The sequence below is a fragment of the Anomaloglossus baeobatrachus genome, chromosome 1 (genome assembly GCF_048569485.1).
Source record: "Anomaloglossus baeobatrachus isolate aAnoBae1 chromosome 1, aAnoBae1.hap1, whole genome shotgun sequence".
NCBI classification, from domain to species: Eukaryota; Metazoa; Chordata; class Amphibia; order Anura; family Aromobatidae; genus Anomaloglossus; species Anomaloglossus baeobatrachus.
In genome coordinates this window covers 226,821,063-226,847,389 of record NC_134353.1, presented here as the reverse complement: position 1 = coordinate 226,847,389, position 26,327 = coordinate 226,821,063, and the positions used below count along the sequence as shown (strand labels likewise).

The window sequence follows — 26,327 nt, the reverse complement described above, 5'->3', positions numbered from 1 at the left end:
CACCGGGAGTGGACTTCCCCGTTCCAAGCGGAGTAGTCAAACTAAGGACACAAACACTAAGTGCAGGAGGAAGGGACCCCTGTTTGCTGTACCAGAGTGTGGGACCCGAATACACCCGCCGGAGGTCACAGGTCACTGGCAATTTGGTTTATCACTTGGACCTAGTGTGAATTCCTCTAGAACTGTGAGTACACCAATACCACCCAGTCCAGCCCTGCAGAATACGCTCCGAAGCATCCTTCCCATACACCTGTGCCCCGAGACAACACCTCCCCTACCCGTGGAGGGGATACCATCCTGCTGCACTGCTCCAACAGCCCCGGGCGCCCCATACCAAGCCAGCGGCAGTGTCACCAACCATCACCGCAACCCACGGGTTGCATCACTGACAAACTCTTCCCTTGCAAATACCCCCTTTTTATTGTTGTGGGCGGCGGGCTGCTGCGCGAGCCCCAGATCCAGCTGCCACTCGAGCCACAGCCACGATCCCGGATCCGAGCGCCACGAGTAGCCTTCCCTGCCGTGGTCAGTCACCCCTGCCCGCAACAAGTTTAATGCGAGAAAATCTTGCATTGCACTCTGACCAATGTTAGTCAATGAGGGAGAGCAGTTGGTCAGCTTTTCTCGCATCCAGATTCTGGATGCGAGAAAAGTCGCATCATGCTGCGATTTTCTGCGAGAGCCATATCACTCGCACCCATTCAAGTCTATGAGTGCGAGAGAAACATCGGACGGCACTCAGATGTTATCCCAGTGCAGTGCGATAGACGCACAGGCTGACAATGGAGGCGATGGGGGGATTAAACCCTCCCTCTCCTCTGCAGCGCCCGCCCTTAGCTTCACAGCTGTGACCCGATTGAAAGATCGGGTCACCGTCGCATGACACTCGGATCATGCTTGCAGCAGAGCCTGAGCCGGGGGTCATTAGCATATCGCATCCGATGCCATACGTTCATATGAGTCCAGCCTAAAGAAAACATACCCAATTCCACTCATCCCTGACCTATATAATCAGCATACGGGGGCTAAGTGGTTTTCTATGCTAGACCTTAAGGGGCTTACAATTTGATATTCATCTAGAAGGGTGATGAGTGGAAAACAGCATTTCTTATATCTGAGGGTTTTATTTGAAAATCTTGCCATGCCGTTTGAGTTAAACAATGTGCCTTTAGTTTTTTTTTTAAAAAAAATAAATATTATTATATTTTTTCTGATTGTATTGTCCAATTTGTTGTGATTTACCTTGATGGTATTTTATTTTTTTTGCCTGACTTGGATTCTCACCAGGAACATGCCTATGTAGTATTACAATTTTGTTTGCTAAAATTTGAGAAATTAATTTTTTTCTGTTCAGGAAATTGTTTTCACAGGGTTCTTTTTATCAGCTGATGGATTTTTAGATGGTTCCTGGTTAGATGCAAGCCATAACAAATGGAGTTTACCTTAGTGACTTGAAATAGTTGCAACGTTTTCTAGGATTCGCGAACTATTATAGGAAATGTATTAAGAGTTTCTCTCAGATTAATAAACATCTTACTGACCGCACACATAAGGGGGTGGATCTCAAGGTTTGGGGACCAGATGCTATTAGCGCTTTTGAAAAATTGAAAGTGTTTTATATCTTCTTCTTTTCAAATCCAGCCTGATATCCAAGAACCATTAGAGGTGGATGCTTGGGGGGGTTGGGATAGGGTCTGTTTTATCTCTGGGTTTCAAAATTCTGACGACTTGGCGGCCATGTGAATTTTTTAGACATATTTTTCGTCTACTGAAAGAAATCATGAAGTGAGGAATTGTTAGATACCCGCTGAAAAGGCTGCTTTACACACAACGATATCGCTAGCAATCTCGTTAGCGATGTGACATGCCAGATCGCAGATACGATTTGCCAAGATCGCACATAGGTCGTTTTTGTAGCGCCGGTCACATGTGAGATCTCGGCAAATCGTATCTGCGATCTGGCGTGTCACATCGCTTACGAGCTTGCTAGCGATATCGTTGTGTGTAAAGCAGCCTTTACATTAGCATTTGAGCAATGGAGACATTTTTTGGAGGGGGCACTTCTCCAAGTCACTGTAGTCACTGACTATAAGAATTCAGTTTATATTGAATCAACTAAATGACTAACTTCTAGACCGGTGTTTGGTCAGGGCCTTTCAGTTGAGGTTTCCTGCAAAACCTAGATTCCCATGGGAGTACTGTCACAATTCCACCATTCATGGCGTTCTATGGACGCTGTGAGTGACAGCTCAGCCATCCTATAGTCAGTATTGTTAGTGACAGCTCAGTCATCCAATCTAAGGCAGAGGCGTGCTGGACTGTCGGTATTGTGATTAACAGCCCAGCTGCCCTATCTTGTTGGGCGTACAGGGATTCCTCAAAGTGTCACCTTTTAGGGTGATTTTCTGGCTATTTAGCCGGTCGGCAGTGGTCAGACCATTGCCAATTGTAACTTTGGTCAGTGATGTGTTTCCTCTGTGTTCTGATATTCTGATCTTTGTTGTCTGACCATGGATTTACCTTTTGACTACTCTACAGGAATATCCATTTTTGCCTTGACACATTCTGAGCTTGATTACCTGACCCCGGACCTTGACTCTGGCTAATTCTTTGTCTTATCCCTTTGTCTTTTCCATACTCTCCTGGCTTTTGATCTTGGGACTCTCTGACTTCCTTGCCTCACTATTTGTCTATGAGAAGTGACTCAGCGTCATACCTACTGCCAATGATATCTGGCTGAAAAAGAGAGCTGCACCTCAATATCAGCTGATTAACAAATAAAAAATGAGGTGGTGCTGACAGATAGCTCATAAATATTTTAAACGTAATTAAATATAAGGTTTTACAAAGCGTATATTTAGAATAAAAGCAGAGTAGCTCAATGGAGGGCTATAAACATACCACATAGGGCTATACACAATATGTAGACAGTTTAACCAAATATCCAATTAACCACTTAGTGATGGAGCCAATTTTGACCTTAATGTCTAAGAACACTTCAACGGATCCCAGTGATTCTGAGCTTCTGTTTTTTCTTGACGTATTGCACTTCATGATAGTGGTGTGAAAAAATTGGAAATTTGGCAAACGTTTTTAAAATTTCGCAATTTTCAAACTTTGACTTTTTATGCCCTTAAACCAGAGATATGTCACAAAAAATAGTTAATAAATACCATTTCCCACATGTCTACTTTATATCAGCACAATTTTTGAAACATAATTTTTTTGTTGGGAAGTTAGAATGGTTCAAAGTTTATCAGCAATTTTTCATTTATCCCCTCAAAATTTACAAAACCAATTTTTTAGAGACCATATCACATTTCAAATGACTTTCAGAGGCCTAGGTGACATAAAATACCAAAAGTGACACAATTTTAAAGACTGCACCCCTCAAAGTGCTTAAAACCAAATTCAAGAAGTTTATTATTAATCCTTCAGGTGCTTCTGCTGCTGGGCAGGTATTGAAATGGCCATTCTAATATGCCAAACACGTAAAAAAAAACCTTTATTTTAGATTGCTATTAGTATTTTAAATCTTTTGCCATTATAGTGTGCGACTGTTTTTATTTTTATATATATTATGCATTATGAACAGATATGCACCTGTTCACACAACTGGAAGTTCTGCCAGTTTTCTTTTTGTTGTATCTTATTAGGAGTAATGCCCTTTTGACTGCCTGTGCACTCCAGCCCCCACCTTGTCTATTAGCCCTAGGTGTGTTTAACGTTTAATGGGGGGGGAAGTCACTCGCTACCCTTACATGTAGGTTTTTAGTAGCCCAAACAGAGGCAGTATAGAGTAGGACCCAGCATAATGAGGTTGCTGTGACATGGCTGCTGGGCAGGTATTGAAATGGCCATTGTAATATGCCAAACATCTCAAAAATTTTTTTTCGAGATTGCTATTTGTATTTTAAATCTTTTGCCATTATAGTGTGCAACTGTTTTACTTTATATACATTTAACCTCTTAGTGACGGAGCAAATTTTGACCTTAATGCCCAGGAACACTTCAATGGATCCCGGTGATTATAAGATTATTTTTCCATGACATTTTGTACTTCAGGATAGTGGTACGTTTATTTGTGAGAAATTTGACGAATATTTTAAAAATGTTGCCATTTTCAAACTTTTAATTTTTATTCCCATAAACCAGAGAGTTATGTCACATAAAATAGTTAATAAATAAGATTTGCCACATGTCTACTTTACATCAGCGCAATTTTTGAAACATATTTTTTTTGTTCGGAAGTTAGAAGGGTTCAAAGTTCATCAGCAATTTTTCATTTTTCCAACAAATTTTACAAAACCAATTTTTTAGGAACCACATCACATTTGAAGTGACTTTGAGAGGCCCAGGTGACAGAAAATATCCAAAAGTGACACCATTCTAAAAACTGAACCCTCAAAGTGATTAAAACCACATCCAAAAAGTTTATTAACCCTTCAGGTGCGTCACAGGAATGAATGCAAAGTGGAATTAAGAAATAAATTTACATTTTAACTAAAAATGTTGCTTTAGCCTCAATGTATTCACTTTTGCAAGGAACAGAATAACAAAATGCACCCCAAAATTTGTTACACACTTTCTTCAGAGTCTACTGATACCCCCACATGTAGTCAGTAACCTTTATATTGACAAACAGCCAGGCTCAGAAGGAAAGAAGCAATATTTGAATTTTGGAATGCAAATTTGGCTGAAATGGATTGTGGCACCATGTCACATTTGCAGGGCTTCTAAGGTACCTAAATAGCAGGAAACTCCCCAAAGTGACTTTATTCTAGAAACTAGACTGCTCAAGGATTTTATATAGGGGTATAGTGAGCATTTTGAACCCATAGCTACTCACAGTATTTGATACATTAGGTCGTCATATTGAACATTTTCATTTTTTTTCACAAAAATGTTGTTTTAGCACCAACTTTTTCTCTTTTTCATGAGGGAACACTACAAAGATGATCCCACAGTTTCTTACCCAATTTCTTATGAGTGCACTGATACCCCACATGTGGTCAAAAACCTCTGTTTGGATAAATGGGAGGGCTTGGAATGGAAGGAGTACCATTTGCATTTTGGAAAAGCTGAAATAAATTGCGGGCACCATGTCACATTTTCAGGGCCCCTAAGGTACCAAAGATACAGTAGAAACACCCCCACAAGTGAATCCATTTTGGAAACTAGACCCATCAAGGTTTTTATTCAAGGTGTAAGATGGTTACCGGTCTTATTGTAAATGGGCGATATGTACCACAAACGTGTAGTGCCACATTTTGTATAAGTGTTCTCTGGGTAAGGTTTTCAGGTGGCTGGAGAGATGGGTGGGTCTGGTCACCTACATACCCCGCCCATGGGTGTGTTTGACATGTGGCTGACAGGTCACATGTAATGTATAATGGAGTCTGTTGTTTGGCACATGGCAGAGAGTGTGTGTGTCTGTGAAGCTGCCTGAGTGAGAGTTCTGCAGGAGTTAGTGTGGAGAGGCTGCTCATCTCTCAACGGAGGTATTGAAGCCTTTCTGAAGGAACCCCCTGAGAGAGAGAGAGGGTTCACTTCAGCTGACCGGGGGGGTCAGTGGGATACTACTAAGGAAAGTGGTATCCAAACCTGTGCGATTTACGGACTTGAAACCCATGTGTTGTGTTCAAGAAAAGCAGTTTATGAGGAGTTAAAGAAACTACTGGACTTTTTTAATGAACTGTGTTCCTGTGTGCTACCTCAAAGATACAACAAAGTGTGTACCTCCATCACGTAAGAAAGTGAGATCTCACATATGATGCTAGAGTTCAGGCAGCTTTCCAGGAAGCACGCCTTTGAGGATCACAACAGCGTTTTGCTGTGGATACGTGGGTCCACGAAGATCTAAGTGGTGTACTGTGGATTGGCGGGTCCACGAAGTTCTGAGTGGATCTGCATAAGCTGTACAGCCATGATGGAGCAGCAGCAGGAAACCAGCAACCGGAGGTGCCAGGAGGTTCAGGAGCAGCAGTGGCAGGGGACCGGCATTTGGAGGTGCCAGGAGGTTCAGCGAAAGCAGTGGGAGCTACAGCAGCAACAGCGGGAGCTGTGTGAATGGTGTGATGACATGTTATTGGGCACAGTGCAGACATGGAGTGCCCAGGAAGACACTTGGTGCATCGAGGAACTGTGCAGACTGGTGCTTGAGAGTTCCCTTGGGAGGTCAGGGAATGTACCCCCTCTAGATTGTGTTGCCCAAAAGGGGGTGGAGTCCCATAAAGGTGTGGTTGCTTAAAAGGGGCGGAGTCTCAGAAAGGGATGGTTGCCCAAAAGGAGGCAAAGTCCCATAAAGGGGTGGTTGCCCAAAAGAGGAGCAGAGTTCCAGAAAGGGGCGGATGCCCCAAAGGGAGCGGAGTTCCAGAAAGGGGTGGTTGCCCCAAAGGGCGCAGAGTCTCAGAAAGGGGTGGTTGCCCAAAAGGGGGTGCAGTCCCAGAAAAGGATGGTTGCCCAAAAGGAGGCAGAGTCCCATAAAGGGGTGGTTGCCTAAAAGAGGGGCAGAGTTCGAGAAAGGGGTGGTTGCCCAAAAGGGGACGGAGCATCCCAAGTTCAAAGGGGCAGCAGAGGTGGCACAGATGACAGTAGCCGGGGACATGCTACGCGTGTCCGGTATGTAGTATAGACGGCCCAGCTGACGAGGAGCCATTTCTGTATTTCGTGGAAGTGCAGGGGCGATGAAAAGAAGCCAACCAAGGAAGTAGTGGTGGTGTCCTTTATGATTTCCAAGCATGAAGCTGATGGTCTGTCGAACGAGAGTGATAAAGGGGATGAAATCCTGGAAAGCGCTGTAGGAATTGACATCCTGGAGAGTGTTGGTGGAGGAAAAATCCACAAAGGTCATGGTGAGCAGACAGGTGAACTACCCAGAGCAGGGGTGATGGATGATGAAAACGGTGCCAAAGCTCTAAAAGGAACAGAGTACCATGCTGAAGGGTGTGATACCCTGGCAGAAGGTGATCATGCAGAGACCCAAGAGAATGCAGAAAGCTTGACTGACCCAGCTGGTAAGACCAAGATAGTAGACATGGAGATTGACTCGGCTAAGAAGAGTAAGAAACCCGAGATCAAAGGCAAAGAGAAACCCAAAGGCTCTGAGGCTGGGGCTGAATTTGAGGAGTATGTAACTCAAGAGGTGAAGCCTTTGGTAAAGAAAAAAAGATGGATGCAAAAGACCCAAAGAACGGTCTGATGGCCTTGATTGTAAAGGAACCTGTCCAGTCTTCAAGTGCATGGTAGATGTGCCTGAAGACTAAAGAGAAGCCTGTGCCAGTGAGACAGTGCATGAAAAATTCAAGAAGGCCATAGGAGCCTGTAAAGTGTACTTTTCCCCCAGAGACTAAAGCCGGCGTCACACGCTACGATATATCGGGCGATATGTTGTCGGGGTCACGGATTCCGTGACGCACATCTGGCATCGTTTGACATATCGTAGTGTGTGACAGCTACGAGCGACTGGTAACGAGCAAAAATACTCACCTTATCGTTGCTCATTGACACGTCGCTCATTTTCATAAACTTGTTCCTCCTTCTGCGCGCCGGTTGTTCATCGTTCCTGAGGCAGCACACATCGCTCCGTGTGACACTTCAGGAATGACGAACTGCAGCTTACCTGCGTCCGCCGGCTATTTTCTCATGATCTGGTGACACAACATCTATGACGCACTGTCAGCCCTCTTGCGGAGATGCAAATGTTGTCTGCGGGAGAACACAGCTGTCCTTGCCCACGATCAGGATTGGGGCCACTTCAAATTTGGCTGAAATAGATTGTGGGCACCATGTTCCATTTGCAGGGCCCCTAACAGTGGCGTACCGTCGATAGAGGCAGGCCACGCCACTGCTACGGGGCCTGTGAGCTGGAGGGGCCCGGAGGCGGCTGCCCGCTTTGTGTGCATTTTCACTTTCATTTTCATGGCCCCTGGGCATCACCAGGCAGCTGATTAAGGTCGCTAGGTGCCGCCACGGATTGTATAGCTGAAGGCTGGCCGCAACACAGAGATGCAGTCTCACCCACAATCACTGCACACTGAGGGAGGGAGTGGCCAGGCAGCTTCCTCTTCAAGTCAGAGAGCTGTGAGAGATTAAAGGTGAAGAACAACCAATCAGGAGAGGGGGCGGAGCTTGTTCAGTACAGCGCGGGAAAAACAAAGATGAACAGGAAAACAGAGTGGAGGAGGAGTAGAGACTATAGAAAAGAGAGAAGAGCAAACAGAGAGCAGAAAAACAGTGAGGAGCAGAGAACAGAAGGAATTGAGAGAAAAAGCAGAGGACAGGAGGAGGAGCCAGGAGGACTGACAGGAAGTGCAACAGTGAGGCCGGAGCCACTAACGATCTCTCACATCACAGGAGCAGGTGAGTATTATAATGTACAAATGTCTGTAACACTACAGAAAGAAACTGCCCTGTACTGTGCCATCAAGGTGTGTGTGTGTTGCCCCTGTGTTGTGCCTTCACTGCGTGTGTGTATGTGTGTGTGTTGCTCCTGTGCTGTGCCATCACTGTGTGTGTGTCTTGCTCCTTTGCTCTGCCATGACTGTGTGTGTGTGTCTTGCTCCTGTGCTGTGCCATGACTGTATGTGTGTGTGGCCCCTGTGCTGTGCCATCACTGTGTGTGTTTCTCCTGGGCTGTGCCATCACTGTGTGTGTGTGTTATTCCTCAGCTGTGCCATCACTGTGTGTGTGTTGCTCCTGGGCTGTGCCATCACTGTGTGTGTGTGTGTTACTCCTGGGTTGTGCCATCACTGTGTGTGTGTGTTCCTCCTGGGCTGTGCCATCACTGTGTGTGTTGCTCCCGGGCTGTGCCATCACTGTGTGTGGGTATGTGGCTCCTGAGCTGTGCCATCACTGTGTGTGTGTGTTGCCCCTGTGCTGTGCCATCACTGTGTGTGTGTATTGCTACTGGGCTGTGCCATCACTGTGTGTGTGTGTGTGTGTTTGTGTGTGTGTTGCTCCTGGGCTGTGCCATCACTGTGTGTGTGTATGATCCCTGTGCTGTGCAGAGTTTTACTGTAGTTCCTAAGGCTATAAAGGGGGTCATAATCATTACTGTTATATGGGGGAGACAGATGTGAAAATTTTTAGGCCACGCCCCCTAACCACACCCATTTCACAGTCACGCCCATATCCACTCCCCATCCACACCCATTCAGCATGGACACGCAGGCAGCCGGCGGGCCTCTAGCTTGGACACGCAGGCAGCCGGCGGGCCTCCAGCATGGACACGCAGGCAGCCGGTGGGCCTCCAGCATGGACACGCAGACAGCCGGTGGGCCTCCAGCATGGACATGCAGGCAGCCGGCGGTCCTCCAGCATGGACACGCAGGCTGCCCGCGGGCCTCCAGCATGGACACGCAGGCAGCCGGCGGGCCTCCAGCACGGAGAGGCAGGCAGCCGGCAGGCAGCCGGCAGGCCCCAAGCACGGAGACGCAGGCTGCCGGCGGGCTTCCAGCATGGAAATGCAGGCAGCCGGCGGGCCTCCAGCACGGAGACGCAGGCAGCCGGCGGGCTTCCAGCACGGAGACGCAGGCAGCCGGTGGGCCTCCAGCACGGAGACTCAGGCAGCCGGCAGGCCTCCAGCACGGAGACGCAGGCAGCCACAGTGAGGCGGCCGGTCGCCCGCACAGTGAGGCGGCCGGTCGCCTTCACAGACAGGCGGCCGGCCGCCCGCCTTCACAGACAGGCGGCCGGCCGCCCACCTTCACAGACAGGCGGCGGGGGGCGCCCGCACAGACAGGCGGCGGGGGGGCGCCCGCACAAACAGGCGGCGGGGGCGCCCGCACAGACAGGCGGCGTGGGGCGCTTGCACAGACAGGCGGCGGGGGGCGCCCGCACAGACAGGCGGTGGGGGGCGACCGCACAGACAGGCGGCGGGGGCGCACGCACAGACAGGCGGCGGGGGGCGCCCACACAGACAGGCGGCCATCTGCCCGCACAGACAGGCGGCCGGGCGGCCGCAGAGACAGGCGGCCGGCCAACCGCACAGAGAGGCGGCCGGCCGACCGCACAGAGAGGCTCCGGCCGGGGGGGGGAGGGGGGGATTCAGCGCTGGGGAGATTATGTTTACATACCTTAGCAGCAGCACAGAGACAGAGACTAGTTTCGGGCAGCGCGCTCCTCTCTGTTATGCCACGTCACGTGTTAGGATGGTAGGAGGGAAAAGCAGGGAGGCGGGGAGAGCGTGGGTGGGCGGAGCCCGGGAGACGGCCGTCCCGCCCGTGGCAACGGGACAAACAATGCAAAGCGTGATAGTCCCGCTGTATCCGGGACGGTTGGGAGATATGGCAGCTCGCTCCAGCTCCAGCCCCTCCCCTCCTCAGTGCCGGCTGCAGCAGAGGTCCGCTCTCACTGACCTCAGTGGCAGAGACGGACACTCGCGTGATACTCGGCTCTGCTGTACTACCAGCGTGAGCCGTGTGTCATGCGATGGGATCGCACCGATGCACGCGGAGACAGTGGAGGAGATGGGGAGAAAGTGCTCCCTCTATCTTCTCTGCTCCTGTGATTGCAAGATCGCATCACAGTCGCATGACCCTCGGCTGACACCCGCAGCAGAGGGTCATTTTCATATCGCTTCCGACGCTGTCGCATTGGAAGCGGTACGCAAGTGTACAAGAGCCCTCAGACGTGTGCGGCTGTGCTGCGATGTCAGACTCGTGCAGGTCTGACATGACATCACACAGTACAGCCTGCCACTGTCTGAGCATGAGCGTCCATGTACCTAGAAACACATGCACGCTCCTGTCAGATGTGTGTGTGGCTGTGCTGCGATGTCACACTTGTGGGAGTCCCACGCTGTGACTGCTGCCTAAGATAAACCGCATGCGTTTTTTTTGTTTTTTTCTTTTAAATTTAAATAATTAAAAAAAAATGACGTGCGGTCCCCTGCAATTTTCATTCCCAGCCATGATAACGCCGGCTGGGGGCTGGTACATCCTCAGCCCGCAGCCGCCCGGTATAACCGCATCTATTAGATGTGGCCATTCCGGTGCGATATCAGCTCATCTTGATTGCCCTGGTGCGGTGGCAATCAAGGTAATAGCAGGGGTTAATAACAGCGCACGGCTGTTATTAAACCCCAGGTTTGTGATTGCTTGGGCGTCTGTGAGATACCCGCATCACAAACCTGTAAATTACAGTAAATAAACAAGACAGAGAGAAATCCTTTATTTGGAATAACTTGCACATGCAGCCTCCTCCTTCACCACTTTATTAACTCAACACAGCCCTGCAGCTCCGACGTAATCCACACGAGATCCAGCGGAGACACATCCAGCTCTGCTACATGTCACAGCGAGCAGCCATAGAGCACGGCTGCCCGCTCTGAGTGCAGCATAGTACTGACCGCGATAAGCGATGACTGCACGTCAAAGTTGTCACAGGCTGGGGGCGCGTCAGCCAGGAACCAATCACAGCTGAGAGGACGGCCGGTGGGCGGGGAAAACACGGAAAGCTGTGTGATTGTGTGCACAGCAGAGGAAGTGAAAGTGCGACCCGGAAGCAAGTGTGCCGCCATGACAGAGTCTCGGTAAGTATAAAACGCTCATTTATTTATTGTTTTTTTTCATTTTTATTAATTGCCGATTCCGGATCGTGCATCCGGAATCCCACGCCCGGGTCCGGCTCGGGGATAGCGCTGAAACCGTGCGGATCTGGACTTTTACAGTCTGGGTCCGCTCAACACTATTGTTGGGTCCTCCCCAGCCTAAAAATAACAGGCCACAACCGCCTCAGAAGTGGCACATCTATAAAGTGCGCCAATCCTGGTGCTTCTCCCCAGCTCATCTTGTTGCCCTGGTGCGGTGTCAAACAGGGTAATATTTGGGGTTGATGCCAGCTGTGTAATGTCAGCTGGAATCAAGCCCTGGGGTTCGTAATGTTGAGACATCTATCAGATACCCGAAATTTCTAACCCAGTCAGTAATAAAAAAAATAAAGACGAAAAAATGTTTTTTATTTGAAAAACACATTCCCACTTTCACCAATTTATTGAAAAAAATCGCAAGGAAAAAAATCCCAATCCAGACAACCTCTTTGACTTCTCACAAGAAAATTATTGTACGTTTTATCAAGAAATGTTCTTTGAACAATATTCCCTTTAATCGTTCACTAACCTAGTTCACAATACTTATCCTAACATCCTGTTTCCTTCACACTTTCACTAACATTGGCAAATACCGTGAAACCGATCTTGGACAATGTCACAACCATTTTTTATGTTCTACTTTCATAGGGTCTTCATAGGCATACAGATTAATGGCATCCAAATTTGCAAAACTGCTCAGGATGAAGTGAAAAATCCATCATCTTCAGAGATATTTTTGACAAATCCACGTACTCCTCAGCCAAAGAAAAAGAAAAATGGAAGAAACAAGAGGAAGAGAAGGACAAAGGATGTTGTGATAGAGCAATGTAATGAGCAAATAGAGGCCACAATGGACCAAAATAGTGAGGGAGCAGATGTCATCAATGAATCACCCACTAAGACAGGTTAGTGTCATAAAGTCATGATTTCTCTTCTGTGTGACACACATGTAAACTGATTAACAAAAGGGTAACAATGTTGAACTTTTGACTTTCAGGCTCCATGTCTCAATATTCACCATATCTTTGAGCGTGAGACTTTTTTAAACAATCATCTTAGCTATCTCATACTTAAATTTGGCTTGCAACTATTTAGCATAACTACTACTCATATGCTAAATAGTTGCAAATCAAATTATGTATGAGATCATTGTCTATAAATTGAAGGTAGTCTCACATTCAAAGATATAGTGGATGGTGAGATACAGAGCCTAAAAGGATGTGGGTGGGATAGCACAGCACCTGTACAGACTAGAGTATACAGAAAGAAGTGGGGTACGTGTGCTGGCCTGAGTTAATTTTCATTAACCTCAGTTAATTTTATGTTATGAAGCCAACTCTGGATCCCGCATTGTGATATTTTTCACATGATCTACTCTAAGTGTGAAGAGCTTTCATATTTTCTCCTCCTCCAATGTCTTCTGTGTTAGACTTTTTATTGTGTTCTTCCTGACAGAAGTGGTCGTTCCTGTTCGTTTATCTACTGAAGAAGAAGGGTAAGTGTGAAGAATGAGTAGTATAAGTGCTTCTTTTCTGTCCCCCTCTTCTACTCTCCAAAATACTTTTTGTCCCCTCCTCTCCAAAATTCTTTTCTCCTGCCTCTTCTTATAATCCCTTCTTTTTTGTTTTGCGTACCCCTCTCCTTTTCTCTACTCCTCTCTTCTTTTCTTTACTCTTGTCTTCTCTGTTTTCTCCTCTTCATTTATTTTTTTCTCTTCACCTCTCCAAACTTCTTTTTTCTGCTCTTTTCCTCTTTTATCTTTTAGGTCAGAGAAGGTTGTGATGGAATCATCTACTGAGCAAGTGAAGACCACAATGGAGCAAAATAATGAGCAATTGGATGTCATCAAGGACCCACCAATTGAGACAGGTCAGCTTTTTAAAGTCATGAGGTTTTCCCCTCTGTGTAACTTACAGTTATGGCTGAAACTATTTGCACCCTTGAAATTGGTCCAGAAAATGAAGTATTTCTCCCAGAAAATTATTGCAATTACATATGTTTTGTTATTTACATGTTTATTTCCTTTGTGTGTATTTAAAAAACCCCAGAAAAAATACAAATTGGACTTATTTCACAGAAAACCCCCAAAATGGGCCAGACATAATTGTTGCCACTCTCAACTTAATATTTAGTTGCACAGCCTTTCACCTCTCAACTGGAATTTTAGAGCACTCTTTTTAGTTTTGCAAACTGCTCCAGTTCACTCATAGTTATTATTATTATTATTATTAATAATTAGTTATTATTATAGCGCCATCAATTCCATGGCGCTTTACATGTGAAAGGGGTATACATAATAGGGACAAGTACAATAGTCATAAACAATACAAGACACAGACAGGTACAGGAGGATAGAGGGCTCACAATCTGAAGCGTGTCTTTTCCCAACAGCAATTTTAAGATCTCTCCACAGATGTTCGATGGGATTAAGGCCATATGCCCACGCTGCGGAAAATTTGTGGAATTTGCCACGTTTTTTCGCGGAAATTCCGCAGATTTTTCAAAAATCCGCAGTACAGCGAGTCCCCAGCCATTTCTATGGCATTTTGGAACTGCTGTGCCCATGCTGCATTTTTTTCCGCAGCGGAAATAATGCGAATTTCCCTGCGGAAAATCTGCAGCATGTGAATTATCCCTGCGGATTTTTCCGCAGGGTCCCATACTTACCTACCTTGATAGAAGACATCGGAGTCACTTCCTCCAGTGCAGATGAGCGCGGTGGAGCCAGGAGCAGGAGGTGGGCGGGGCCTTCACGAGCTCCGGTCATGTGACAGCCAGAGCTAGTTCAGGCCCACCCACCTTCACCGGCAATGTGCAGACAGACACGGCCGGAAAGTGAAGTGCTGCGTGATGGAGGTAAGTATGAACTCCCCGATCACTGCAGCACTTGTTCTGCATTGAGGATGCAGTGCCGAAGCCATGGTACTGTATCCTCAATGCAGAATACCGCAGCATATCCGCAGGACATTCCGCAATAAAACCGCAGCATATAAACCGACAAAGTTGTTCTGCGGTTTTCTGGGAGCTCCTGCGGAATGTCCTGCGGATATATCCGCAGGACACTTTCCTCGTGGGCACATAGCCTTAAGGCCCCATCCTATACAACGACATATCTAACGATATATCGCTGTGGTCACGGATTCCGTGACGCATCCGGCATCGTTAGCGACATCATTGCTTGTGACACCAATGAACGACCATTAACGATGGAAAATACTCACCAAATAGTCCATCGTTGACATGTCGTTCGTTTTCAAAAAATCATTGATTGTTGACGTCGCAGGTTGTTCGTCATTCCCGAGGCAGCACACATCGCTACGTGTGACACGTCGGGAACAACAAACTACAACTTACCTGCGGCCATCGGCAATGCGGAAGGAAGGAGGTGGGCGGGATGTTACGGCTGCTCATCTTCTCCCCTCCGCTTCTATTGGGCGGCCACTTAGTGATACCGCTGTGACGCTGCACGAACCGCCCTCTTAGAAAGGAGGAGGGTCGCCGGCAACAGCGACGTCGCTAGTCAGGTAAGTCCGTGTGACGGCTCAGAACGATATTGTGCGCCACGGGCAGCGATATGCCCGTGACACACAAACGACGGTGGCGGGTGCTTTCACCAGCGAAATCGCTAGCGATATCGCTACGTGTAACACCCCCTTTAGACTCATTGCTGACCATTTCAGAATGCTCCAGCACTTTGTTGCCATCAATTTCTGGGTGCTTCATGAATTAATTTGGGGGTCATTGTCCTGCAAGAAACGCATGACTTAGGAAGCAAACCCAGCTCACACTGGGCACTACATTGCGACCCAAAAGCCTTTGCTAATCTTTAGATTTCCTGATACCTTGCACACAGTCAAGGCACCCAGTGCCAGAAGCAGCATAATAACCCCAAAACGTCTTTGAGCTTTCACTATATTTGACTGCATGTACTGTGCTCTTTTCTTTGCAGGTCACATTCTGTTTTTGGTAAAAAGTAGAACGATGTGCTTTTCCAAAAAGCTCTATTTTGGTCTCATTTATCCAGAAGACACTTTCCCAGTATCATTTTGTCTTACTCATATACAGTGCCTACAAGTAGTATTCAACCCCCTGCAGATTTAGCAGGTTTGATAAGATGCAAATAAGTTAGAGCCTGGAAACTTCGAACAAGAGCAGGATTTATTAACAGATGCATAAATCTTACAAACCAACAAGTTATGTTGCTCAGTTAAATTTTAATAAATTTTCAACATAAAAGTGTGGGTCAATTATTATTCAACCCCTAGGTTTAATATTTTGTGGAATAACCCTTGTTTGCAATTCCAGCTAATAATCGTCTTTTATAAGACCTGATCAGGCCGGCACAGGTCTCTGGAGTTATCTTGGCCCACTCCTCCATGCAGATCTTCTTCAAGTTATCTAGGTTCTTTGAGTGTCTCATGTGGACTTTAATCTTGAGCTCCTTCCACAAGTTTTCAATTGGGTTAAGGTCAGGAGACTGACTAGGCCACTGCAACACCTTGATTTTTTCCCTCTTGAACCAGGCCTTGGTTTCCTTGGCTGTGTGCTTTGGGTCGTTGTCTTGTTGGAAGATGAAATGACGATCCATCTTAAGATCCTTGATGGAGGAGCGGAGGTTCTTGGCCAAAATCTCCAGGTAGGCCGTGCTATCCATCTTCCCATGGATGCGGACCAGATGGCCAGGCCCCTTGGCTGAGAAACAGCCCCACAGCATGATGCTGCCACCACCATGCTTGACTGTAGGGATGGTATTCTTGGGGTCGTATGCAGTGCCATCCAGACTCCAAACGTCACGTGTGTGGTTGGCACCAAAGATCTCCATCTTGGTCTCATCAGACCAGAGAACCTTGAACCAGTCTGTCTCAGAGTCCTCCAAGTGATCATGAGCAAACTGTAGACGAGCCTTGACATGACGCTTTGAAAGTAAAGGTACCTTACGGGCTCGTCTGGAATGGAGACCATTGCGGTGGAGTACGTTACTTATGGTATTGACTGAAACCAATGTCCCCACTGCCATGAGATCTTCCCGGAGCAACTTCCTTGTTGTCCTTGGGTTAGCCTTGACTCTTCGGACAAGCATGGCCTCGGCACGGGTGGAAACTTTCAAAGGCTGTCCAGGCCGTGGAAGGCTAACAGTAGTTCCATAAGCCTTCCACTTCCGGATGATGCTACCAACAGTGGAGACAGGTAGGCCCAACTCCTTGGAAAGGGTTTTGTACCCCTTGCCAGCCTTGTGACCCTCCACGATCTTGTCTCTGATGGCCTTGGAATGCTCCTTTGTCTTTCCCATGTTGACCAAGTAGGAGTGCTGTTCACAAGTTTGGGGAGGGTCTTAATTAGTCAGAAAAGGCTGGAAAAAGAGATAATTAATCCAAACATGTGAAGCTCATTGTTCTTTGTGCCTGAAATACTTCTTAATACTTTAGGGGAACCAAACAGAATTCTTGTGGTTTGAGGGGTTGAATAATAAATGACCCTCTGAATAAACTTTTCACAATTTAAAAAAAAAAATAAAAAAAGAAATAACATTCTTTTTTGCTGCAGTGCATTTCACACTTCCAGGCTGATCTACAGTCCAAATGTCACAATGCCAAGTTAATTCTGAATGTGTAAACCTGCTAAATCTGCAGGGGGTTGAATACTACTTGTAGGCACTGTACATTTTGGCAACCTGCAGTCTAGCTTTTTTATTTCTCTGTATCAGCAGTGGGGTCCTCCTGAGTCTTATGCCATAGCATTTCATTTAATTGAAATGTTGACTGATGCACCCTGAGCCTGCAGGACAGTTTGAGAATTTGCTTAGAACTTGCAACCTATAATCAATTTTTCCTCTGTTGTTCACGTCCAGGGAGATTAGCTACAGTGCCATGATTTGTAAACTACTTGATTATGTTGCGCACCGTGGACTAATGAACATCAAGGTCTCTGGAGATGGACTTGTATCCTTGAGACTGTTGATATGTTTCAAAAATTATTGCTCTCAATGCCTCAGATAGTACTCTTCTCCTGTTTCTGTTCTCCATGCTTAAAGACACAAAAATGGCAAAGATTTAATCAACTTCTTCCATTTTTATCGGGTTTCAGGTGTGATTTTTATATTGCCCACACTTGTTACTTGCCACAGGTGAATTTGAATGAGCATCAAATGCTTGAAACAAAGTTGTTTTCCCACAATTTTGAAAAGGTGCCAACAATTTTGGTCAACACATTTTTGCCGTTTTCTGTGAAATCATGTCCGGTTTGCCTTTTTCTCTAAGTTAATTTGTGTTTTTCCAATACATACAATGGAAATATACATGTGTATAACAAAAGATATCTAATTGAACTAATTTTCTGGAAAAAATACTTCCTTTTCTGTAACAATTTCCAGGCTGCCAACACTTTCAGCCATGACTATATGACACCTGTCGAGGTGGTGTCATGGTACAGAAATTCCAAGACAGTCTGGAAGAATATGTCACTTTTTTTGCCATGTTTGTAAAAAAATGTTATGTGTACATCATTTTTTTCAAGATGAAAAATTTTACATTATGTTTACTGTAATTATCATCATTTTACAGTTTACAGTAAATTTCAGCTGATGTCTTAATATCATAATTATGGGCTGTAGACATGCATTACTTAATGATAAATAAATAAACAATGATTTCTAGTAATTTTACTTGTCCATGAAAAAATATTGCCTGTTCATGAAAGTTTTGATAATCTGCCAAGAAAAAATAAAATAAAAAGTGAAATTGACAACCCTGGGTATTGTTGATGTCCCAAATCTAGACTCTGATCTGATCTTATTCCATAACCATTGTTGAACAGATTTAATCAACAGAATCATTCACTAACTAACCGGGCTCAGTCCAGGTATCAGTCTTTTTGAGCTAAAAAATGTTATTTAGAGAATAGTTAACTTTGCTCTTATTGTTCATGGAACTGCTTGCAAACATGAATAAGAAAAATTGTCCCAACCAGTTGGACACTTTCTTCATTATAGCTGTACATACATGCTGTCTTACACAAAATTTAAATGACTGGATATGTTCTCAGAGGCACCTATCACGCTTAATGTGGCCTAGTTGGAGCGGTCAATCTAGATAAGTATGGGCAGAATGGGACTTTGGGTACACTCACTGATTTATAATGCAGAATAATGCTGGGGGAGAAAATCTCGAATTGCACTCTGGCCAATAGTATTAAATAAGTTAAGCGGGCTTTAAGCGGGCTTTACACGAGACGATAGATTGTGCGATATGTCGTCGGGGTCACGGTTTTCGTGACGCACATCCGGCATACCGCACGACGTCGTCTCGTGTGACACCTCCTAGCGACGCAGTATCGCTCACAAATCGTGAGTCGTGTACTCGTCGCTAGGTTTCATAAAATTGTTTAATTAAAATATCGGCGGTTGTTCATCGTTTCCGTGGCATCACACGTTGCTCTGTGTGACACCACGGGAATGATGAACAACAGCTTTACCTGCCTCCCGCGGCACCCGACGGCTTAATGGAAGGAAGGAGGTGGGCGGGATGTTTACATCCCACTCATCTCCGCCCCTCCGCTTCTATTGGCCGGCCGCTGTGTGACGTCGCTGTGACGCCGAACGTCCCTCCTCCTTCAGGAAGTGGATGTTCGCCGCCCACAGCGAGGTCGTTTGGAAGGTAAGTACATGTGACGGGGGTTACAGCATTGTGCGACACGGGCAAGAAATTGCCCATCCCGCACAAACAATGGGGGGGTGGGTGCGATCGCAAATGCGATCGCACGATTAATTGTAACGTGTAATGCAGCCTTTAGAGCAGATCTGCAATTTTTTTGCATGAAAAAAAAAATCACAGCAAGCTGAGTATGGCAGCGCATATCAGATCACACACATCCATCTAAAGGCTGCAATTTCACAATCGATCGTACCCGCCCCCGTCCTTTTTGCGTCACGGGCAAATCGCTGCCCGTGGCGCACAAAGTCGGTAACCCCCATCACACATACTTACCTCTCGTGCGACCTCGCTGTGGGCGGCGAACGTTCATTTCCTGGAGTGGGAGGGACGTTCGGCGTCACAGCGACGTCACACGGCCGCCGGCCAATAGAAGCGGAGGGGCGGAGATGAGCAGGATGTAAACATCCCGCCCACCTCCTTCCTTCCACATAGAGCTGGCGGCTGACGCGGGAGGCAGGTATGCGATGTTAATCGCTCCCGTGGTGTCACACGGAGCGACGTGTGATGCCACGGGAACGATGAACAACCGTCGCCCAATTTCAGGACCGATATTATGGAACCTAGCGACCAGTACACGACTTATGATTTGTGAGCGATACTGCGTCGCTAGGAGGTGTCACACAGGCCGGCATTGCCAGCGATGCCGGATATGCATCACAAAAACCATGACCCCGACGATCTATCGCACGATAGATTGTCTGGTGTAAAGCAGCCTTAAGTCTATGGGTGTGTGTGAAACATCAGTCTGCACTCTGATGACACCCGAGTACAGTCTGAGATACGCAGAGGCAGACAATGGAGAAGATGGAGAAATGAATGTCTTCCTCTTGTCTGCAATTGTGCTCCTATTCTCACATGCGAGAGAATCAGAGCATAACATAATGACACTCTATCACTCTTGCAGAAGAGTTTGAGCCAAGTGACATTAGCATATTGCATCGGATACTATATGCTAATGTGACCCCAGCCTAAGGCTACATTCCAATCATCAGGATCAGTTCAGTTTTTGATGCTTCAGAATTTCTGCACCATCTTCACACCTTACTTTACATGCATTTTTTTCATTGTGTTTTTGTGTGTGTTTTTGATGCTGCATTTTTATAGTATTTTTGACACTGCGTTTTTGTCTCTGTTTGGTGTGTTCATCCCTTCCTGACTGCGGATTACCGATACATCCTAAATCATGAAGGGGTAATCACCGCCGGCTGCTGCGCTGAGCCGTCGGTGATCCCTGCACATGTCTGCTGATTTGTACAGCAGACATGTGCAGCTAACAGGCGCAGGTGGATCCGCGATCCACTCGCACCTGTTAATCCCTTAGTCTCTTCCTAGAAGCTGTGAATCCAACTGCTCTAATTATCAGTCGCTTAGATAACTATATCATTGTACTCACTCTTCAAAGCATCAACAGATAGTTCAACTCAGCCCAAATGATGACTTGTAGAAAGACATGGAGAAACGCTGTAGTTTTCTTCTAGAATCTTGTATTAAGTACAAAGTAAAGGCAGGTGAAAAGGAATAATCTATACAGGGTTGTAGACATGTCTTCAGCAATGGTTCCTCTCTAGACTAAACTGAAGGAGAAGGGAGGAGCTTTCTATACAGAAGCCAACTAAGGGAGGAACATAGGGACAAACGTCACACAGTCTAATCTACCTAGTAACAATAAGGAATTTCCTGATAGGAGGAAAAATATGCAATGCAAGAAATATAAACAACAGGTTGTTCCCATTCATGGGACACAACAGCTATCAAAATGTGACAGCTTGACTTAAATGGCCGTAGCAGGGAAATCGCCTTTCGGAGGCTCCATGATGCATTAATGTGGAGCCGATGGTTGTCATGGTAGCGACAGGTCATGTAATGACTTCTATCACTATCATAACTTAGTTCCAGTTACAGCCAGCAAAGCAGCGTCTCTAACAGGAACGCAGCAATTTTGCTGATCAGAAACAGAAATGAATCAGCGATCAGACTGCTGATCCTTATAGTTCCCTGAGGGACTAGTAAAATAATAAAAAAGTAAAAAAAAAGTTTTTAAAAAATGAAAAAATAAAAAACCTAAAAGTTCAAATAATCCCACACACATATTTGGTATTGCCGCGTTCAGAAATGCCCAATCTATCAAAATACAAAATCAATTAAACTGATTGGTAAACAGTGTAGCGGCAAAAAAAAAAATTCCAAAAGCAAATTTTTTGGTTGTCACAAATTTTGCACAAAAATGTAATAACAGGCGATCAAAACGTAGCATCTGCGAAAAAATGCTCAAGACTCAAAAAAGAGTTGTCACTGAGCCTCATATCACGAAAAATAAGGATGCTACAGGTCGCAGAAAATGGCGCAAAGTGTGCCACTTTTTTTGGACAGATTTCTGAATTTTTTTCACCCCTCAGATAAAAGTAAACCTATACATGTTTGGTAACTGCGAACTTATACCGATCCAAGGCATCAAACTGACACATTAGTTTTATCATATATTGAACACAGTGAATAAAATATCCCAAAACCAATTGTGCAATCGCACTTTTTTTTTCAATTTTTCCACGCTTGGAATTTTTGTTGCCGTTTTCCAGTACACTATATGGTAAAACTCATGGTTTCATTTAAAAGTACAACTCATCCTGCAAAAAAAAAGTCCTCATATGGCAAGATTGACAGAAAAATAAAAAAGTCATGGCTCTCTGAAGAAGGGGAGCAAAAAACAAAAACGAAAAATGGACAATCGCCTGGGTGAAGGGGTTAAATGAAGCTGTTTTGTTTTTTAGTTTCAACAAAGTTTTATTGAATGATCAGAGTTTAAAACAGAATATATTGAAAAGAAGTGCAAATAACATCCATGCCACCATAGTATCCTGTATGAAAATATAAACCCACGCAGGGGGGATTTACATTGCATAGTATCAAACAACTCTCAAAGAGAAAGAAGGTACTGAACTTCTCGCACGTTTTCATCCTGAGAAAATACATAAACTATAAGAAAGGGAAAAGGTTGGTGATAGGGCTACAGGGGGGGTGGTGGGACCACACAAGTGGGTCAGAAGGGGGGGATTCACTTATCAGAATCTAGTATCATAAAAGGGTCAAAGGTCATCATCCTTTAAATCTACATGGAGATGAATACAATGGTACTCAGGCCATCCGAGTGTTGGGCTTGTATCAAAGGGTCCTATATAGTATGAAATGGCTCGAGACAGTTGCCTCTTGTGGCCTCAATTTTTTCATATAACATTATAAGATTCACCCGCTGTTTAACCATAGCAATTGATAAGTTTGTAGATCTCCATTGACTAGCAATATATATGTTAGCTGTTAGTGACAAAAACAAATAACCAATGTAACTTATTACAGGTCCCAGCTGGTTTATCACTAAATAGCAAGATTTCCGGGGAAAGGGCTATGGCACTATTGCCCAATGTATTCAGTAAAGAAGTGACCTCTCCCCAGAACTCCCGTACCACCGGGCACAACCACCATATATGGGACATGTCTCCCAGTTGTCCAAACCCTCTAAAGCATCAGTCCGAGATGTGGAGTATCTGGAGAGCAAGCATGCAGGAACATAATATGCTCGATGGAAGATCTTAATAGATGTTTCCAAGAGAGCCACCTGATTGCTCCTTTTGGTAATAGCTTCAGAGCACCTATTCCACCTGTCCATATACATTTTAAACCACAGGCCTGCCTCCCATTGGTCCATTACCTTTAGTTTAATCTCAGGGGGGACAATATAGTACCGAGTATATTAAGGAGATAATGCCTTTTCCCCTTGGGTCATATATGCATAACCTCTCAAAACTCGTTGGGGAGAGAGTTTGTCGTTCACCCATGAGTGAATAGATGAAATGGAATATCTGCTCGATCCTAACGTGCTCCGAATTAGGGGGATTGTAGTGGACCATGAACTCATGCTTGGAGTAGAAGTTGAAAAGTGGGGCAAGGTGTCCTAGCCGCGTAAAATTTTGACTGCATGGATCCATTCCTACCTAGAAAAGAGATAGATGGCTGTTACCATTTTGTAAAGTCCTGCGACATTTTCTGCAAAAGTTCCACTTGAATAGGGAGCTCTTATGGGAAGTCAGCCTCACACCCAGATAGGAAACGAAGTGGACCTGTCTCTGAAATTTGAAATTATAAAGGATGGTATTCTGCTGACTAATTTGAGTGTTTACAAAAAGAGCTTCCATTTTATCAACATTCACTTTAAAGCTGGGTTTACACGCTGCAACATCGCAAAGGACATCGCTGTAACGTCACCGGTTTGGTGACGCAATAGCGACCTCCCTAAGTCTCTGCTAAGTCTCTGGTGAGCGTTCAAACAGGCAAACCTGGCCAACAACTCAACAGCGATCCGGACCTGCAGAGCGACCTAGCTGGTTGTTGGGGACGTTGATAAGCAGCCTTTTGAAAGGGAAGTTGCTAACAAAGTCGCTGAAAAGGCTTCACACACTGAAACTTCATGCTGCACAGCGGGAAACAAAGGACCTAGGAATGGTCCTGAACGATTTGTAACGATTACAACTTCACAGCAGGGGCCAGGTCGCTGATAGGATTCACACACTGCAACATCGCAAACAACATCGCTATTGCGTCACAAAACCGGTGACGTTACAGCGATGTCGTTTGAGATGTTGCAGTGTGTAAACCCAGCTTTAGACCCGAGACCAGGGGTGGGATTCAAATTTTTAACAACAGGTTATCTGTAAACCCCGCCCATTTGAAAGCCCACGGCCATTCTGTAACCACACCCATTTTATTAGCCACACCCATTTTGACGCACTTGACCCTGCCATTTTTTGCAATTTTGACTAGTGTCATTTTATGAGGTTATAACTCTGGAACGCTTCAATGGATCCCAGTGATTCTGAGATTTTTTTCATGACATATTGGGCTTCATGTTAGTGGTAAATTTAGGACAATATTTTTTGCGTTTATTTGTGAAAAAAATGGGAAATTTGGCCAAAATTTTGAAAGTTATGCAATTTTCAAAATTCAAATTTTTATGCTCTTAAACCAGTGAGACATATGACACAAAATAATTAATGAATAACATTTTCCACATGTCTACTTTGCATCAGCACAAAGTTCAAAGTTTATAAGCAATTTCTCATTTTTACAACAAAATTTACAAAGCCACTTCTTTTAGGGCCCACATCACATTTGGAGTGACTTTGAGAAGTCTACATGACACAAAATACCCAAAAATGACACCATTCCAAAAACGGCACCCCTCAGGCTACTCAAAACCACATTCAGTAAGGTTATTAACCCTTCAGGTACTTCAAAGGAACTAAAGCAATGTGGAAGGAAAAAAATGAACATGTTACTTTTTGCAACAAAAATGTTAATTTAGCCTCAAATATTGCATTTTCACAAGGGTAGCAGGATTACATGGACCCCAAAGTTTGTTGAGCAATTTCTTCTGAGCACGCAGATACCTCATATGTGGCAAAAAAAAACACTGTTTGGGAGCACGGCAGGACTCTGAAGGGAAAGAGCGTCATTTTACTTTTTGAACGGAAAATTAGCTGGAATCGTTAGCTGCACCTTGTTGCGTTTGGAGAGCATCTGATGTGCCGAAACAGTGGAGCTCCCCCACATGTGACCCCATTTTGGAAACTAGACCCCCCATTGCATAAAAAATAATTCAGGACGCACGCACGGATGTGCTGCAAAAAAGGGGGGGGGGGAATAGGTGGGATGGAAAAAAGAAGTCCTGTCCAAAGTAGAATACAGGTGCAGGGCACTTGCTGATCAGGTACCTAATTGTTCAAGTTTTGTCTTTTTTTTTTATTTGGGGTGCACAAAAAAAACAAAAACTCAAGCAATTACGTACCTGATCAACAAATCCCGTAGCTGATCAGCGCTTGGCGGCAAGCAGGCAGGGGGTGGGGGTGGAGAGGGAGTGGCAAGTGGAATTGGGGATAGTTAGAAGAGCCTCAAACAATACTAACGGCATGGATCAGAACTGCAGCAAGATCACAGGAGAGATGGAGGCAGATCGATGAGGCAGCAGATGGGGGCAGCAGCAGATGGGGGGGCAGCAGCAGATGAAGGTGGAGCAGTGGTGGATGTGAGAGGACGGCAGCGGCTGGGAGAGGGTGGTGAATGTAGGGGCGGCAGTGGATGGGAGCGGGCGCAGCGGATGGAGGAGCGGTGGAGGATGGGAGAGAGCGCAATGGATGCAGAAGTGGCAGAGGAAGGGAGAGGGCGCAATGGATGCAGGAGTGGCGGAGGATGGGAAAGGGCGCAGCGGATGCAGGAGCGGCAGAGGAAGGGAGAGGGCACAATGGATGCAGGAGCGGCAGAGGATGGGAGAGGGCGCAACAGATGCAGGAGCAGCGGAGGATAGGAAAGGGCGCAATGGATGCAGGAGCGGTGAAGGATGAGAAAGGGCGCAACGGATGCAGGAGCGGCGGAGGAAGGGGGGAGTGGGGAGGGTGGAAGGGGAGTGGGAGGTGAGATTGGGTATAGCTACTTTACAGGATGGATCTAGGCAGCAGGATAACAGTAGATGGAGGAGGCAGCAGATGAAGGAGGCAGCAAATCTGGGAGGGTGAGAGGTAGGAGAGGGGGCAGCAGATGAAGAGGATGGGAGAGAGCGGGCAGCAGATCGGGGAGGAGGGCAGCAGCTGATGGAGAGAGTGGTGGCAGATGGAGGGGGGCAGCAGATGGAGGAGGGCGGTGGCGGATTGGGGGCAGTGGTGGCGGCTAAAAGGGGGCAGTAGCAGCGGCAGCGGCTGAAAGGCGGCAGTGGCGGCGGCTGAAAGGGGGCAGCGGTGGAGCGGGGGCAGTGGCTATAACTTACCGATGGGGCACGCACAGGGATCGCTTTCCTCAGCTTCCATGGATGTAGGGAAGCTGAGGGGAGTGGTCACCGGCCCCAGATCCACGATGATTGGAGAGATCGGTCACAAGGCCGGTCTCTCCAATCAGAGCTAGGGGCAGGTGAAACAGAGGTCACCCAGCTCCAACCAATGATCAGTGCTATAGATGCACTGATCATGGCTGGATTTCAATGTTTTAGC

The 26,327-nt window shown here is 46.0% G+C and overlaps 1 protein-coding gene across 1 annotated transcript in view; it reads left to right on the top strand.

The window, feature by feature from the left end:
* LOC142291385 (uncharacterized) overlaps positions 1-26,327 on the top strand; it is an 86,241-nt gene that overhangs the window by 36,496 nt on the left and 23,418 nt on the right. Inside the window, exons 3-5 of the mRNA XM_075335860.1 lie at positions 12,239-12,495; positions 13,046-13,085; positions 13,356-13,459. Coding sequence (XP_075191975.1) covers positions 12,239-12,495; positions 13,046-13,085; positions 13,356-13,459 — 401 coding nt within the window. The remainder of the gene's footprint in view (positions 1-12,238; positions 12,496-13,045; positions 13,086-13,355; positions 13,460-26,327) is intronic.